This window comes from Ovis canadensis, chromosome 2, assembly GCF_042477335.2.
Source record: "Ovis canadensis isolate MfBH-ARS-UI-01 breed Bighorn chromosome 2, ARS-UI_OviCan_v2, whole genome shotgun sequence".
NCBI lineage: Eukaryota > Metazoa > Chordata > Mammalia > Artiodactyla > Bovidae > Ovis > Ovis canadensis.
Window position 1 is genome coordinate 24,284,493 of NC_091246.1, and position 17,698 is coordinate 24,302,190.

Sequence of the window (17,698 nt, forward strand, 5' to 3'; positions counted from 1 at the left end):
CAGAACCCCTTTTCTCCATTTATCGGTATTTTCCTAATTCCTAACTTTCAAACAGAAGACAGCCAGCAGGTAGGAGAACCACCCCCAAACCCAGAATTCATCTTCCCCATACTCAAGCCTCAAGGCCTTTGAATAGAAGCATGGCCACAAGGCACAGTTGTGCAGAGTGCTCTGCACCAAATAGAAACATACGCATACACGGGTGTCTGCATACATGTTCATGCAAGAACACAGACATACAGGCACACGTGTGCACACAGAGATATGTCAGTACACAAAGCACACACACGTACCTATGTACACATACATATATCAACATACAGATGCCCAAGCACACACACATTCCACCAGCATAATCTGGAGAGGCAGAGAAGACAGTGAGCGGAGAAGCCCCTCACAGCCCCTCAGCTGTAAGGCTGTGCCCACTGTGAGACGCTGACCTGGCCTTAGCTGGGCCAGCGCTCCAGCCACCGTGGGATGGTTTGGTAAGCCCAGCTCCGCAGTGACACCCAGGCCAAGGCCAGGTGGGAGCAGCCTGGATAGGGAGGTGCCCGCAGGTGGAGGCAGGAGCTGACACCTGTGCAGAGCCTGCACCAGCTGCTTGAACTCCGGTGCCTGCCACCACTTGGGGGAGGAGCTGTCCAGGGCTGCTGCCGTTTTAAACACCGTGCGCTTGAACACCCGCACTATACAGGGAACCAGCATGGGCTTGTGGGCTAGATTTAGGAGAAAAGGGCAACACCCGCCTAGATCTGGATGTATCATGGGAGGTACCCAACCTAGCCACCTGCAGCAGGAAAAGCCTAGGGACAGGGCCCAAGCACAGCCTCAGACAGAGGAGAGGCGCTCTCGTCCATTCCGCCCCTCACCAGCGGGTCGCCCTCGGGAAGGGGAGGTCCCCGAGTGGAGACAGAGCAAAACTGCTCCATCGAGGGGTGGGCCCTCACAGGCCATCTGTGGGGATCCCGAGGCCTGTGTCTGTCAGCAGGGAGCCTGGAGACACCAGTACCAAGTGTCCCCACCTTCCCACCACCGAGGATGTTCCCCAGCGTGGCTGTGGAGGATGCTGCCACCGCAGGCCGGGCCAGGGAGGGCTGAAGCAGTTCCCCAGCGCCTGCCCGAGGAATCAGGGCTGAGAGCAGCACCCAGGTGACCTGGGGGCCACACGGACCCATCCCTCGCAGGTCTGTTTGCAAACATTTCTTTCATGGATAACTTCCCTGTCTACCGCCTAGGGCCCACATAGAGCCCCCAGCGGCTACAAGTGCAGGGTCACAGAGGACATGGCTGCTTGAAGGCTCGTGAGCCAACCACAGGGAAGTGGGCAGCAGCTTAACACTTCCCACAGCTTGCTTAAATTCTCCAAACAGTGAAAAATAGAAAAAAAGAGATTTGCTTTTCCTCCTAAGTTTATTCTTGAGCAGGCCTGGAGTACACTGTGTGTTTTCTCTGTAGCTACTAATGAGTTAGAAGATGGCAGCGGGGAGACCTGGCCACCAAGCACTGCCCAGAGCCCCCACGGGACACACTCGGCATGGAGGCATGGCTGACGCCCCATCTCGGTGTTGTCCAGCACCCAGCCAACACTGCCTATGGCTGAGGGCACACTAGACTTGACACCTTTTCTGCGTTTAAACATCTCGAAGCAAACTGTTAAAACAATTCCCATTCTGGAGGCTCTAAAGTTCATTTTTTAAATCTCTAGATGGCACATCTATTAACCCCAAACTGTTAGCCAATACAGAAGTCACCTTATATACCAGTAACCGGCAAGCTGCAGCTCAAGTCTGTAAATAAATTTGGGTGCGTGGCCATGCCCACCCATCGGCAGCTTTCAGGTTACAAAAGAAGAGCCGAGTAGCCACAACCGAAACCATGGCCTGCGAAGCCCGAGAGTTTGGCCCTTCACGGAAAACGCTGGTTGAGCCCTACTGTCCACAGGAACAGCTCCGGGGTCACAGTTAAGTACTGCTGGAGATTACCAGAGGGGTGCAGTAAGGAAGGCAGTGCTCCTGGAGAAAGTCCCCCCCATCCCCACCTGGACAGGTGCCCTGCTCACCTGTGGCCTGGCAGAAGAGATGGAAGGTCCCCAGGGCATGCACGTGCTGGGCCTGGTCACTGAGGAAGGGCGGCAGCAAGGTGACCTGCAGGTGGCTGTCAGGCCCTGGGCCCGAGGCCGGCCAGGGGCTTCGGGGAGAGGAAGATGAGTCGGGGCCCAGACAGGACAAGGAAGAGGACCCCGGAGGAGGGAAGGGCAGAGGAGATGAGGCTGCGAGACAGAGGACAGAAAAGAGAGAGGGCTCTGAGGAGAAATCATCAGGAGTGCGCCGCATGCCAGGGAAGGAGAATGAAGCACAGGAGAGACAAGGGGCCCAGGCCACGCGGGGAGGCGGCCGAGGAGCCGCAGAGAACCACGTGCCCGCACCAAGGGTATAAGCTTCTGTTTATTTGGTTACTTTCCAAATGTATACAATTCAAAGTAGAAAAATAAAAACAAAGTAAATCTTATAAAACACAAATGTTTACACCAGAACGGTCAAATCCTATCATGCTGGAAGATGACATCGGCCACACAGGCACACACGCTCAGAGTTTATTGCTCTTTGCCACGGAAAGAAAGCCTCCTCTTGTGGGCGTCTGGAAAGCAGGAGGTGGAGTGTGACGTCGGTGATGGGAGGACTGTGCGGCCCACTTGCACCTTGACAGATGGCGCCAGGCTTGGCAGGTCTGCGGCAGCAGCATGTAGGGGCTGGGGGGCTGTGGTCACTGGCCTGGCTGCCCCCCTGGCCACCCAGCTCTTTTCCAGTTGTAGACAGCTCAGTTAGGCCAAACAGAGAGTCTGGGCAGGCAGAGAGCATGAGATGGAAGCAAAATGGAAAAGGAGACATCCTGGAGAACGTTCTGCCTGAACAAGAGGTTTCTCCCAGTGGCCATGGGCATTAGATTGTAACACGCTTGTCCCCTCAGCTCTGGGCTAGCCCAGCTCCATCCATAGCACCCTGAGGCCCGTCCCTCCCTCCAAACTCTGCCCAGTGTCGTGGAATGGTCCCCCATAGCCTTCTCCTTGAAAGAGTTAAGACAAGAGTAAAAAGGTACAGAAAGAAAAATCTCTAAAAACGATGCTTCCCTCAAGAAACAAAATTTTAAGAGTAATTTAAAAAAGGAGTGTGATCAAGAGATGATTTTGTCTACATTTCTAAAAGCGGAAAAGAATGCATTTAGCAAAAGTAAGTTTATCCCTGAGAATCGTAAGCAACAACGTAAGCCATACCTTTATCCTAATATACAACAAAATTCAGAAGATGTACATCTTCCAAATATTAAAACATCTGCTTTAGTAATTAAAAAAATAAAATGACCCAACACGCCAACATAATTAAAGCAAAATCCTAAAAAGTAATGACGTGGAAGGAAAGGTCCGTGCCAACCTGGACAACAGGTGATAAGTTACCAATCTGATAAACTGAAATGTCATTTCCAATCTGGAATTAAATTATCTTTCAGCGGCTGCTACGAGGAGGGGACGTTCAGGGCCCTTCTTCTCAGACCAGTGGCAGTCTGGCCATCTTTCCGCCACAGAGCGGCCATGGGTGAGCCTGTGGGCAACGACTCCACAAACACGCCACCGACCAGGGAGGCCAGACTCGATGCTCGCGGTTTTCCAAAAGGACAAAGAGAAACCAAGTCACAAGCGCGACCCAAGAGAAAAGACACAGAAGGCTGAGATTTGCTGACGACAGCTACCTACGCAGCACTGGACGGGGCACTGAACTGGCAACACAAAGGCCCTGCGGGCGGCCGGAGCCTCAGTCCCCGTCCGCATCCGAGTCGGCGAACTTCAGCTCACACTTGACGTCGAACGGCCGGTCCCTGACCGGGAGCTCGTCGATCTTCTGCGAGTCCTCCCGGTCAGTGGGCAGCCGGCTGGCCATCGTGTCCTGCTCTGTCTCGTAGCCGGTGTCCAGGGCTGGCTTCGGCTGTCCCCCATTCTGCTGGGAGAAGCTGCCCTGCTCCACCAGCGTCTCCTTCACACTCTGCTCAAAGTCTGAGAAGTCCGACGTGGGCTTCTTCTTCCCGAGGAGCATGGCCGAGCGGAATTTCAAGCACTGTCCGGGCAGGTAGCCCTTATAGCAGTTGTAGGAGACGAGGCAGAGGAAGAGGGCGAAGAAGAAGAGGAAGAGAAACATGAGGAGGCGGTTGTCACTGGACTTGAGATACAATGTCTTCTCCGAGTGGACTTGCGGGACTGTGTTGATGACGATCTTTGGTTCGCAGGATGTACTGGTGGGTGCCACGGGGCTGGACGGTGGGGGGACAGCACCCGGCGTGGTGAGCCGCACGGCTGGGGTCTGGGGAAATGAGACTGGGGTGGGCCCCACTGACACTCTGGGGGTGATCCGACTGCCTTCTGTCCGTGCGGCCGGCGAGGTAGAGGCCACTGTGGTTCGTGGGACCGTCTTGACCTCCAGAACATGCTTGGCCACCACCTGCGAGATCGTCTTGTTCTTGACCCTCTCCTCTGACAGGCACTGATACACCCCGCTGTCTCCTTCCGACAGGTTGAAGATGAGCAGGTTCTTTCTGCCTACCAAGCTGTACTTGGGGCTTTCGGCCTTGAGCACGCCGTTCTGGAACTTCCATACCACCCGGGCCAGGTTGGACTTTTGGGAACATTTGAGTTCTGCTGTGCCGCCATGCTTGAAAAAATGCTGCAGGTAACTTTCTTTAATTTTATCTGGAACATTAAAATAAATGTGCACAGCATCAACAACCCCGCTCAATACTTCTCTCAAAAATAGGTCAGCACGTACAAGAGGACACAAGAATTTCACCCAGTGGAGCAACATGGAATCTTCCAGAACAGCTAAGGAGATAAAGACATGCGTGACCGAAAAGCAAAGATGAGCTCCCAGTGGCAGCCCCGGGGGATGGGGAGAACTCCCAGGCCAGGGAGGCTGCAGAGCAGCCAGCTGTGCCTTCTGGTGGCGGCGCCAGGTCAAACGTATCAAACTTCTGCTAGCAGCTCGGTGGGCCTTGCCCCCTCCTCCTAAACCTGTCTTAACTGATGACATCAGTCAGATTAGGAATGGGAGCCCAGGGCACACCTGCCTTCAGCTGGGACATGCCTGACCTCCTGGCAGGGGTGGGATGACCTAAAGGGAATGGGAACTAATCTCTCCTGAGCACCTCCCTCTGGCTCACAAGTGGTGTGTATACGTGTGTGCTCAGTTGCTCAGTTGTGCCCGACTCTGTGACCCCCAGGCTCCTCTGCCAGGCTCCTCTGTCCATGGGATTCTCAGGCAAGAATACTGGAGTGGGTTGCCATGCCCTCCTCCAGAGGATCTTCCCAACTCGGGGATCAAACCCATGTCTCCTGCATCTCCTGCATTGCAGGTGGATTCTTTATCCACTGAGCCACCTGGGAAGCCCCACAAGAGGTGTAGCCCCAAGCTAAGCGGCAGAGAGAGGCGTATCAAGAGTGGACGTCACGGTTTGGGGTGAGAGTGCCTTCCAGTAAACACACTCTGCATGGCTTTGGCATCCTGTTTTGCGATATAAGGGACAGAGAAACATCATGGGGGTCTGCCACGAGATACTCGACCTCTGTTCCGAGTAGAGAAAGAAAAACGAAACGCGCGAAATGCTACGACAGCGAAGCGTCATGAAATGGTTAAGAGACCCAGCCACCCCTAAAGGGGAGGTGGTGGGGACGGGCAACTTACCAGGGCAAGTGGATGCGTCCCCATTCATTTCCTGAATCAGTCCCCTGCAAGACAGTGGGGCACGGGTTACAGGGTGCACACGCGTCAGGCCGTGGGGCTGGGCAGGGCGCCAGCATGCCACGCACGGTACCTGCTGGGGCCGTCAGTCTGGTGCAGGGCGACACAGGCGGCCACGGCCGGGCTCCAGGCGCAGTAGGGGTCCCGGGCGAGCACGCAGTCCTCGCAGGTGCTGTGCTTCCCGCAGAAGGCCACAGGAGCCTGCACCACGCCTGAGTTGGAACCGGCATAGACAAACTTCCTGCCCTGTGGGTGTGAAACAGATGAGAGCAGTGGGCATGGGTGGGGGCAGCCTTCAAGGGCCAGGTGCTTCTCTAGCTCACAGGGAATGGTGACAAGGCAGCTCCCCAAGCTTCTGGAGAAGGAAGTGGTACAAGGCCACATTAGATCCTGGACAGATCTGCATAGCAGCTTTGTGACATCATGGGCAGTGTGTGGTTTTGCGGGCTGGGGGGAGCCCACAGACTAACTCAGAGTACACTGGGCCTTGGTCCAAACCCCTCCTTCCCCTTCCGAGCGCCCACCCTCATCTTACTTGCCAGCATGCTTCTCTGCACCTCCTCTGCCAGCTCCATGTGCAGCAAGGTGCGCTAGCCTGACACTTCCGGCCACCCTCCCAGCCTCACTAGGCCAGAGGCCACAGCCTCCAAAGCTCATCTCGTGTTCCGACATGTGAACCCCGGTACAGAGACGACACATGTCAGTGTGTAAATCCAGTGGGGCCGAAGTGAACGTCGGAGGAGAACAGAGTTTTAATAAACAGAGTAAGACAAGAGAGGAGGCCGTCACTGCTCTCGCATCTACATTTACGAGAAATGAACACAGCTAGGGAACGGACAGCCACGCTCAGAGTGCCTCTGTTAGTTGCTCTGTCGTGTCTGACTCTTTTGTGACCCATGGGCTGTAGCTCTCCAGGCTCCTCTGTCAATGGGATTCTCCAGGCAAGAATACTGGAGTGGGTAGCCATTCCCTTCTCCAGGAGGTCTTCCCGACCCAGGGATTGAACCTGGGTCTCCTGCAGTGCAGGCAGATTCTTTACCATCTGAGCCAGGGAGAGCAGCAGAGAGCACAGCAGGCTCCTCCATGCTCCGCAGCACTGGGCCTGGGACATCTCCCTCTCAGGCTGATGGCCCCAGAGCCTGCAGCACAGAAGGAAAACCGGGCGCAGAGGCCATTGGGCCAGGCTGATTTTTCTCACTGAGCTCAACTACAACAAAGGCTGCCCTTCGGCATCGACCTGAAGCCCACCAGGAGACTCAGGGCTGACGATTCAGAAGTTCAGCGTTTGCTCTCTCCTTTGCTGGTGAGTCACTCTCACCTTGACATTCTAGAAAGGCCTTTGTTTAATGTCAAAAGACTGCCAAGTTTACACGATGCTTTGTATTTGAAACTCAGATGAGACACAGCCTCTGTCCTCGCAAACGCGTTTTCAAGTAACCTGTCTGGCTGGAGTGCAAAGTCCCTGTGTGACTCCAGATCCCCTGGCTTGTGATACCTCGAAGGCCCAGGGGTAACAGACCCACTGTGTGTAAGCACAGTTGAGAGAGGGCAGTGCCCTTGCGACGGCGTCACACCATGAAGACAAGTGACAGAGAGCCAGGCCCAGTGCTGGCCTGTCCACGTAGGCAGAGACCTGGGCACTGAGGCCAGGAGCACCCTGTATTCATAAGAAGGAATCAGGACGACATCTGAGATCACAGATCTCATCATATGACTCTGAGGAGAGGAAAAGTTTCCTGGGATGACTGGCTCAGTGGGCAACTTCAGCAGGAACCTATAGAAGGGCCCTGGTGAGGGTGAAGACACTCATGCAAAGTGGGGCAGGTGGCCTGGGTTGGGGAGGGCGGCAGCCTCCCCTAGGGAATGTCCCAGGCTGGCTCCATCCCTCCGCCCTACAGCCCACTCAGCCTTGCTCCCCAACAGGGCAGGGCTGAGCCCCCATGACTGCGCCTGACCCATCCCAGTGAATGTGGAACAGTAAAGTGGCCTGAGACCTCATGGCAGTGACTGCAGCAGGCAAGGCCCCTGGGTGGACACCAAAGTCAGTGGGCAAGAGGGAACTGGGTGTCTGTTTAGCCTCAGCATTAGGCGCTCAGTCATGTCTGATTCTTTGCGACCCCATGGACTGTAGCCCACCAGGCTTCTTTGTTCATGGAATCCTCCAGGCAAGGATACTGCCATTCCCTTCTTCAGGGGATCTTCCTGACCTAGGGATCAAACCCAGGTCTCCTGCATTGAGGGCGGATTCTTTACCATCTGAGCCACCAGGGAAGCCCACAGTTGCCCACAAATAAGCGTCAGCCACTGCAGGGGCTGAATGTGGCCCCCAAACTCTTCAACCCCTCCCCCCAGGAGCCGGGGCTTGGCTCAGCCCTCTGTGGTGGGTCGCTCCCACTGACAGAGTGTGGGGATAACACGGTAGTCCAGTGGCTAAGAGTACATACTCCCAATGCTCCTGGGTTTCAGCCTTGGTCAGGGAACTATATCCTGCATGCTGCAATGAAGATCCCACAAACTAAAAGTAAAACTGGACGCAGCCAAAAAAAAAAAACAACAAAAATCAAGAGGTCACACTGACTCCACCTTCCTGAGACAGAGTCATCTCCCCAAAATGCTCAACCCCAATCCAAACACAAGAAACACCAGATATGCCCAAAATGGAGGAGCATTCCATGAAACGCTGACCAGTGCTCTCTAAAAGTGTGAAGGTCACCAAGACGAGGGCAGATGGGGAGCCATCCAGACCGGGGGCACTGAGGAAAGGTGCCAAGGCCACGTGTGGCCCTGGAGTCAGAAAGCAGGTCGTGGGAACATGAGGATCGGGAGTGTGGAGGTGAGTTAGGGTGCTGCTGCCACCAGACCTGCTCAGGTTCGACAGGAGCGCTGAGGCAGGGCTGCAGGACTGCTCCACCTCAGCTCTTGCGAGAAAGAAAACAAGCCAGCCGGGGACCACCGGCTCCTGCGAGCTGTGCTGAGTATGCACATGCTCAGGCCCCCACCCTCCGGGGGACTGTGCCCTCAGCTGCAGCACTGGGCTCTCATCTCTGCGTCCACGGGTGGGTGGTTGTGGGTGGATGCGGCCAGAGCTGGAGGGACTCCCGCCTTTGCTGCACAGGTGGCATCTCACCATTACAGAATGTCCCCAGAAAAGCCACACTTAGCCTGGCCCCTGGACCCAGGGCACGCCTGCCACATACGCACCAGAGATGAGACCAGGCCTGTTCATGCAGCAGGGGAGAGACAACCCCAGTGTCTACCAGGGGGTGAACAAAGCAGATGTGGGGTATGCGCAGGATGGAATGCTACTCAGCCCCAGACAGGAAGGAGATCCTGTCAGCTGCTACAACACGGATGAAACTTTAGGACATGATGCTAAGGGAAACAGGCCCACCTCAAAAGGACAAATGTTGTTGGATTCCACTGACACGAGGTTCTTCTTAGAGTAGTCAAAGACACAGAGGTGGAATGCAGGGGGGTGGGTGCTAGGGGCTGGGGGAATGGGAGGAAGGGGACTTAGTGGTTAATGGGTATGGGGCTTTAGTGTTGGAAGACAAGAAGTTCTGGGGATGGATGGGGAGGAGGGTTTCATAATGTGAATGTATTTAATGCTTCTAAGGTGTAATTTATGAAGTGCATTTACCACAATGCACTTGTCATGAGAGGACAGGAGGGAGTGACAAGGAACGCCTCCCCCGGTGGAGGCTGTGTGCCGGGCCATCCTGCGCTCCCCCGGCCCTGCGGTGCCTGCTCATTAGCTTTCTGCAATGAGGACCCAGGAGAGCCTGCCGGTGGGGAGTGGGGAGGGAGGAACTGGTGTCCTTTCACCCCCAAACAGCTGCTTCCTGCTGCCACGGCAGCATAGCCAGCATTCCAAAGCCACCCTGAGCCCACCAGCCCAGGAGGTGTGGGACTCCATGATTGCACGATGCATTTTCATCTGTTCTAGGCAAATGAGCCAGGCCCCAGTGCAGTGAGGGCTCCTGTGGGGAAAGGCAATTCCCTCCCCGGGGTGCCAGGCTCCCTCCCTGGCCACTTGACCATTCCTGACCGCAGGGAGTGAGCAAAGGACTGACCTGTGAGACGTTCCCGTGGGCGATCCTGCCCCCATCCTTCCTGTGGGATCAGTGACCTTGAAGACCTGGGTCAGGATGGCAGGGCCAGTTGGGTCCAGGAATGATGTCTCGTGGAGCAGAGCTGAGCCCTGTTCTCAACACATGTCCACACTGGGGGCCCAGCCTTGGTTCTGATGAGTATTTGAGCATTTGGAGGCTTTAAGCATGCTTGGCTGAAGCACCTGAACCACATGGCAGAGCCCAGAAGGGCCCCTGGGTTTCCTTATTTCAAAACACTGTACAGGACGGCTTGGCGAAGGGTGGCCAAAAGCACCAGCTTGAGAGGCTCAGATCAAAGTCTGAGAGCCTAACTCCACCAGGCTATTCCGTCTTCCTTCCCTCTTAGAATTGGAGGGAGAAGACACACACTGCAGGGGCCGAGAGGGGAGGGGACTCTGCAACAGGAGACTGAAAACCAGACGCAGCTCCTCAAGCCCATGATGAAGGGGAGAGGATGAAAGCCCACGTGCAGCATTTGCAAGGCAAGCCTGACCAAGACGTCGCCTTCTTTTCTTTTTCACCTGCCTATCAGGGGCCCAGTCCTGCTGCCCACAGCTCCAGGGCTGAGGAAGGACTGAGCTTGGGGCCTACAAGCCACGTGTAGCTCCCACCAGGACCCAGGGCAGGGAGGATGTTCTGGGAGGCCAGAGGAACAACCTCTTTCCAGCATGAAGGGAGGAAAGCTCAGGAGTGCTGTGGGTCCAGAGGGAAAATCTCAACAACAGGGCGATGCCATATGAAGCAGGGACAGGCCAGCCTGGTGCCCCTAAGACAGGCTTTACAAATGGGGTACAGGTGGGAGAGGCTGAGTGATGGGGGACCCTGCAGCAGAGGGGAATGTGACGTGTGACCCGGTGGCCAATTTCTGGCGCTGACCGGAGTCTATCAGCCCAGAGGCCACAGCATGGGGGACGTCACAGGGCAGGGCCGGGACCCTCCCAGGGGCTGCCACAGAGGAAAAAATAGAGACAAGACTGGCCTGCCCAGGCTCACAGTCACGTGCCTGGAGCAGGATGTGGACGAGGCCACGTGAAGCTGGGCCTGTGCTCTGCTCCTCACTCTCCACCCCAGCTGTAAGCCAGGAGGCACGTTTCCCAAAGGCCACTGGGATGCACAGCTGAGGACAGCCTGTGAACTGCAGGGCAGATCCAGCCCGCATGCTGCGTCCAGGCAGGCCACGTACTAAGAACAATTTTCATATATTCAAATGGTTGAAGAAGAATCAAAAGACTAACATTTTGTGACATATGAAAATTTCGGGCACGCACTTGTGGTCCAGTGGTTAAGAATCTGCCTGGCAATGCAGGGGACGCAGGTTCGATCCCTGGTCAGAGAACTCAGGTCCCACAAGCCATGGGGCAACTAAGTCCACATGTCCCCACTACCGATCCCGTGTGTTGCGACTAGAGTGTGTGCGCCATAACGAAAGATCATGCGTAACACAGCAAAGACCCTGCCTGCCACAACTCAGGCCTGGTGCAGCCAGATAATCGAGAATGCAAAAACAGAAAAGAAAGGAAAGGTGAACTGCAAAGCTCGGGGCCTGTACATAAGGCTTTGTTAGGGCCTAACAGGATTCACTTGCTTCCGGACTGTCCACGGCTGCTCTCGAGCTATAACGGCATGGCCCTCAAAGCCTTCAGCGTTCACTCTCACCCTTAATGGAAGAACCGTGCTGCCCCTGGTGAGGAGACAGCACCCTGTCTAAGGGGGCTTTATAGACACAGCGTATTATCATTCAGAGCACTGTTTTCTGTGCAAATGAGGGAGCTGCATGGATGGCACCCAAGGATGAGGTCTCAACCTCACTAAGTTCCCACATGAGGACGTGTTTCCACGGCCCAAGGAGCCCCTGACAGCATCGTACATCAGTCCCAGCAACTCAGGGAGGTGCTACAACTTTTAGGACACAGTTTGCCTTCTCTAGTGGCTCAGATGGCAAAGAATCTGCCTGTAATGTGGTAGACTCAGGTTCAACCCCTGGGTCGGGCAGATCCCCTGGAGAAGGGCATGGCAACCCACTCTAGTGTTCTTGCTTGGAGAATCCCCATGGACAGAGGAGCCTGGTGGGCTACAGTCCATGAGGTCGCAAAGAGTTGTACCCTACTGAGTGACTAACACTTTCACTTTCTTTGCCTTCCTTGTACCCCACAGCTCACGGAAGAACTTTCTGTAAGAGCCTGAAGCTAGGTTCATCTGGGCCAGATGGACGACAGGACCTGCCTGGCCCAGCCCGCCCTGTGGTCACTGAAATGTGGGGCCGCCCTGCCAGCTCCCCAGGGACCTACCTTCTTGGAAGACAGCAGTAGGCTCTGGATAGGCTCGAAGTCCTGGAAGAGCTGAGTCTCCTCAATGATATGGATGTCATTCTCGAGGCTGATGGCTTTGTGCAGGGCGCCCCGGTCTGCAAGGTCAAAGCTGCATGTCAGTCCCCAGGAGAAGGGGACGGTGCTGGCGCTGTTGGCCATAGCAGCAAATAGTCACCCTTCCGCCTCCCACTCCTTTCCCCAACAGAAGGCTTAGAAACAGATGATGTTTTTGCATTAGACCCACAAAGGGAAGAGTCACAGGCAAAATAAACAACTGGACACCCAGCTGGCATGGGTCATCCCCAGCTTTTTCTGAAAAAATAAACAGCTCTTTGTTAAGTCCAATACTCCCCATCAGAATGGTCAACACTGTCATCCAAATAAATGTGACGTGGTTCTTAGGCACCACAGGCCTCTGGGGATGCCAGCCCACCAGGAGCCCCAGGCAGGGGAAGCCAGTGGCTGGGCAGCACCCAGGACTGACCACAGAGCCTGCCTGCTGCTGCTGCCCCCTTGCCTGGTCCCCATCTCCATTCCAGGAAACTTGTGTTGGTGTCTGCGGGCCACTGGGAGAGGTGTGCCGCCCGCGGCAGGTCAGGACAGGTCTCGAGCCAGCTGCTCACTCAGGGAGGCAGGACGTGCCTGTCTGCAGCTCACACCTCGCCGCCATGGCACCACCTGGCCTCCCTCTGCACCAGCCCAGACCCATCAGACCTGAATTTCTAGATCTGGGTCAGGACCTGCGTTTTTAACTGGTGCTCCAGGTGTTCTGATGGTCACAGAGATCTGAAGCCACCCAGGTGTGGGGACTTCTCAGAAATCCTCCCACACACTAACAAATCCTCCCACCACTCGGGCACCTGGGCGAGACGCTGGCTCCGTGTGGCAGAGATTAGCTGGACTTTATTGTTGTTTGGTTGCTCAAGTCATGTCTGACTCTTTGCAGTCCTATAAACTGTAGCCCACCAGGCTCCTCTGTCCATGGGAGTCTCCTGACAAGAATGCTGGAGCGGGTTGCCCTTCCCTTCTCCAAGGGATCTTCCTGACCCAGGCATTGAACCTGTGTCTCTTGCATTGGCAGGTGGATTTTTTTAGCACTGAGCCACCAAGCCAGCCCTGGTTGGACATATCCATGTTCTTACCCAGGGACCCACCTGTGCTGACAAACATGACGTCGTGGATGGTCCCGTCCAGGGCCCGGGCCCTGTCCACCACAATCTGCGTGTAGTTCACGTCGCCTTTGATCAGCCGGGGCCTACTGTCTATCGGGGTCACGGAGTCGTCCATCAGAGGGTGGTCTTTGACGAACTGCAGGGTCTTGTCCGGCAGGTTGAGCGAGCTAGAAAAGTTGGCCGCCCGTGCCTCCCGGTTGATGCACTGCAGGAAACAGATCAGCCATTACCGTGGGCACTCGGGCACGTAGCATGCGCTCACACAAGAGCCGAGGCTTCCCCGAGGTGCAGAACTTGGGGGTACACTGTGGATTTCTTGCCAAGACGGAAACACTGAGCTGACCTTTCCCCAGGAATCTAAAAACACAGTTATAAAGGAGGTAGGAAATGCAACTGTCTTTTTCTCCACTGGACACAACGGTGTCTCATGATACATAGTCAATGAAGTCATTTTCATCAACTCATGAATGAAAAAAATTGTGTCAGACGTCTGAAACTGAAAACCACACATTTCTCTTTTGATAGCTCTCCCAGAAGAGAAGCCTGGAAAAATGGCTAAAAACAGTTCAGTTGTAAATATAAATAGCATAAAGGTCGAGAGCATGAAGGTTCTTTTTTTTGTCCTAGCTTCTAATGTGTGTACACCGAAATTCACGACCACAGGTGAACGCCTTTTGTTTAATGACATGCAGGAAAAGAACTGACCCGTCAGCAAAGGTGCACCCACAGAAGGGGACGGTCCTGGGAGGGAGCTCCAAGCCTCAGGCCACTCTCCCAGATCACAGTCCCACCCGTGGACCATGTACACAGCCCAGCTCACCAGGTCCATCATACATCAATGCTGCCACATCAGCCTAGATACCCACACTGATTTCTACATAAAATTTACTACTCTTAGGGCATGTGACTCATATTAACGAATGGTGCTCATCTCTCTGCCAAGAAATCATGTTTCTCTGCAAGACACAGAAAATGAAACAGATCTCATTCTATTGTACAATGTTAATCACACAAAACATCCGGTGCCAGCCAGAACACCTTCTCGTTCGGGCAGTTTACAGCAACAATTGTGACACAGCACGCTGATGAGAAGGACCCAGGAAGCAGAGAGAGTGCCCCCGGCCCTCCCCGCTCCCAGGGGGAAGCCCGTGCCCACTCACCGCCCCGGGCCGCGGCGTGGGCACAGCCCCGTTGTAGCGCACCCACTTGGTGTGGGACTGCTCCACCGTGGCGCTCTGCATGTACTTCCCACGGGAGAAGACCGCCTCGGCCGTGGACAGGTTGTAGGCACACACGGCCGACAGCCCCACGTTGTTCCTGGGGAGGAGGGGGTGATACGACTGCCCTGAGGCGAGGGGCAGGGCGCGGGTCGGGGGGAAGGAGAATGAGGTGAAAACACCCCACCCCCGCCCGCCTGGAGCACTCACAGCTGTGGGGTGAAGACCCCGTAGAACACGGGTTCCTTCAGGTCTGGAGACCTGAGGACGAAGACATCCCGCAGCACGTTGAAGACGAGGTTGCTGTCTGGCCGGGAGCAGATGAGCCTGGCCTTCAGGAAGGAGGTCCACTTCTTCTGTAAGGTCCTCAGGCCCCCCTGGTCCCCCTAGAACCCCAAAGACATCTGCAGTGAGAGGAGGGGAGGCTCCCCCCAAACAAGAGCTGGTGATGAGGGATGTACTGCAGCCCTGAGCAGCTCTGCCTCAGTGAAAGGAAGCTGAGGCCAAAAAGGAAAGCCGGCTGCAGACCACCAGTGACTCTAGCAACCCCTTCCGTGCCAGCTCAGGTCATGGATTAAAGCACAAAACCCAACCCACTACAACACCTCAACGAGCAGTCACCCAACAGCAGACAGAACAACTGTTGGATTCTGCCCGCCCTCGGCGTCACGAAGCAGACGCCCCGCTGTCCTCCTGCATGGTCACTGCTTTAGCCCTTTGGCTCACATGCACCTCCAGACTCAAGACCCATCTGTGAGTGACCGGCAGAGCCAGGGGCTGGTGGACACGCAGGCTCCCCAGTCTGTCTCTGGCCAGTGTGCGTAGATGAGGTCTCCCCTAAAAGGCATACCTCAAGGAGATCAGATTTTCACTTCCTTCCAGCTCTTGAGCTATCTGCTGAGATGCTCTGGACCTGTCAGGTTCCCCAAAGCACTTTTTAGTGAACAAGCAACAATCATGGAACACTCCTAACATGACTGGGTCTGGACAGAAGTACTGAAACTCTGACAACTGGACACAGAAGATCATGAAACTGAAGTGTCCATACTCACTCTGGACACAGTGAAAACGCACTCCCCAACCTTTATGTTGGAATGGAAAAACCCCTAATTACAACGTGAAAGTGAAAGTGTTAGTCGCTCAGTCACATCCAACTCTTTGTGATCCAAGGGACTGTAGCCTGTCAGACACCTCTGTCCATGGAATTCTCCAGGCAAGAATCCTGGAGTGGCTGCCATTCCCTTCTCCAGGGGATCTTCCCGACCCAGGGACTGAACCTGGGTCTCCCGCACTGCAGGCGGATTCTTTACCGTCTGAGCCACCAGTGATAGATTCTGGTTAATACAGTACCGGAAAACTAACTTCCTATAAGCTGGGAGACATTTAAGGAATGTGTTAAGAACAGAGCCCTGAGGACAGAAAGCCAGTCACTGTCACACACAGGCCGGTGCTCCTGTGGTCCCCAAGGCGACCTGTAGGGAGGACAAAGCCGAGCCCATCCACACTGCTATCTATGGTGTAGATGAATAAGCGGTAGGGGACAGGCATCTCAGAGGAAGTGTGGAGCCCAGGTGATGTGTGCTCCCCAAGTGCAGGGACCAAAGAGAAAAGCAGGGGTGGGCTCACCTTGCAGACCCTCGCTATCCGGGGGATCATCAGCTTGAAGACAAACTCGTACTCCACAGACACCTCCGTGAAGAAGAAGTACACCCTGTCGTCCCCGAGGTCCTCGCCCTCCGGGATCTCTCGCACCACGTCAGCAAACACGAAGCTGGGCTCTGCAGGGACGGATGCTCTGATTAGCCCCGTGCACACTGAGGGCCCGGGCACCCCCCACACAGACTCCAGGGCCTAGGGATGATGATGGAGCCCATCTAGCCCTCCTCAGGCTAAGGAGATGCTGGAGGTGGGGGTTCTGACATACAGCCTCCCAGTCCAGCCCTAGAACTGAGGGCTGGATCTCTAAACTGGCAGGCAGCCTGGAGGCAACAGGGAGCCAGACCCCACCATCCCTAGAGACTCACTGGGAAATATGCATTCGCTGGTTTAAACAGCCCATCCCTAAAAGAGACAAACTCCTGACCACCAGATCCGGGTGCCCCAAGGCTCTGGCAGGCTGGCCAGTGCCCAAGAGAAAAGTCTCCGGTGAGTAGCTGTGAGCCATCTGATTGTGAATCCAATGTAGACATGTGACTTCCAGAGATAACGGTATAATGTCACATGCTGATCTAACGAGCCCGAGTCTGTCAATCTGAGCCTCCCATATCCATTTTCAAGGAGGGGTAAAGGCAAGGTTAAACCAGCTCACAGGTGGCACTAGTGGTAAAGAACCCGCCTGCCAATGCAGGAGACGAAAGAGATGCGGGTTTGATCTCTTGGGTCGGGAAGATCTCCTGGAGGAGGGCATGGCAATCTACTCCCATATTCTGGCCTGGAGAATCCTATGGACAGAGGAGCCTGGCGGGCTATAGTCCATGGGGTTGAAAAGAGCCAGATGTGACTTAGCACACAACCCGCTTACTTAGCAGAGAAGAAAACAAGCCCCCAGATGCTGACGATGGAGCTCCGAGTGGTTCCAGAAGAACCCCCACCTCACTGGGCCTGACGTGAACCCTAGGACACAGAAAGGTGAGCCGCGGACACCCTCCCATGAGGCAGAGGGCGAACTAGAGCGGGGGCTCTGGTGGAGAGGGCGCCACACCAAGCACAAACACACCTTCCACCTTGCGGCCCGCTTCTTACCATTAAGCCAAGGAATTGCATACTCTGTCCTCAGAGGACTGTGGGTAGAATTTCGGGAGATGATAGGTTCACTTCCCAAAAAGTTGTATGACGTCCCGGAATAAAGCTCTCCATCTTCAGTGACCCAGGAGGAAAGAGGAAAAGGGATCAACATTAGTGCTGGTGACACACCGATGCCCCAACACCCCTTCTTCCAAACTGACACAGGCCCGCCCAGGAAACAGAGACGCCGCAGCCCTGCTTCTGGGTGATGTTTCTGTCTCCTGAGTCTTCTGCTTTATTTCTGGATGTGGGGGATTTTGTGCTCCATGCTAAGCTGTTTGGGGCAGCAAGCAACGCAAGCAATCCCTGCATCCTGTAAAATGA

The 17,698-nt window shown here is 55.2% G+C and overlaps 1 protein-coding gene across 3 annotated transcripts in view; it reads right to left on the reverse strand.

The window, feature by feature from the left end:
• The window catches only part of SEMA4D (semaphorin 4D), a 126,700-nt gene that overhangs the window by 10,837 nt on the left and 98,165 nt on the right, over positions 1-17,698 (reverse strand). For 2 of the 3 annotated variants that reach the window (XM_069573879.1, XM_069573880.1), the window contains 9 exons: positions 17,333-17,446; positions 16,217-16,368; positions 14,801-14,976; positions 14,534-14,690; positions 13,356-13,578; positions 12,181-12,296; positions 5,854-6,026; positions 5,724-5,767; positions 2,427-4,735 (listed from right to left, as the gene is read on the reverse strand). In XM_069573879.1, the coding sequence (XP_069429980.1) occupies positions 3,807-4,735; positions 5,724-5,767; positions 5,854-6,026; positions 12,181-12,296; positions 13,356-13,578; positions 14,534-14,690; positions 14,801-14,976; positions 16,217-16,368; positions 17,333-17,446 (2,084 nt within the window). In that variant the 3' untranslated portion in view covers positions 2,427-3,806. Of the gene's footprint in view, positions 1-2,059; positions 2,270-2,426; positions 4,736-5,723; positions 5,768-5,853; positions 6,027-12,180; positions 12,297-13,355; positions 13,579-14,533; positions 14,691-14,800; positions 14,977-16,216; positions 16,369-17,332; positions 17,447-17,698 lie in introns of those variants that run through there. The other variant, XM_069573881.1, reaches the window with a different exon arrangement.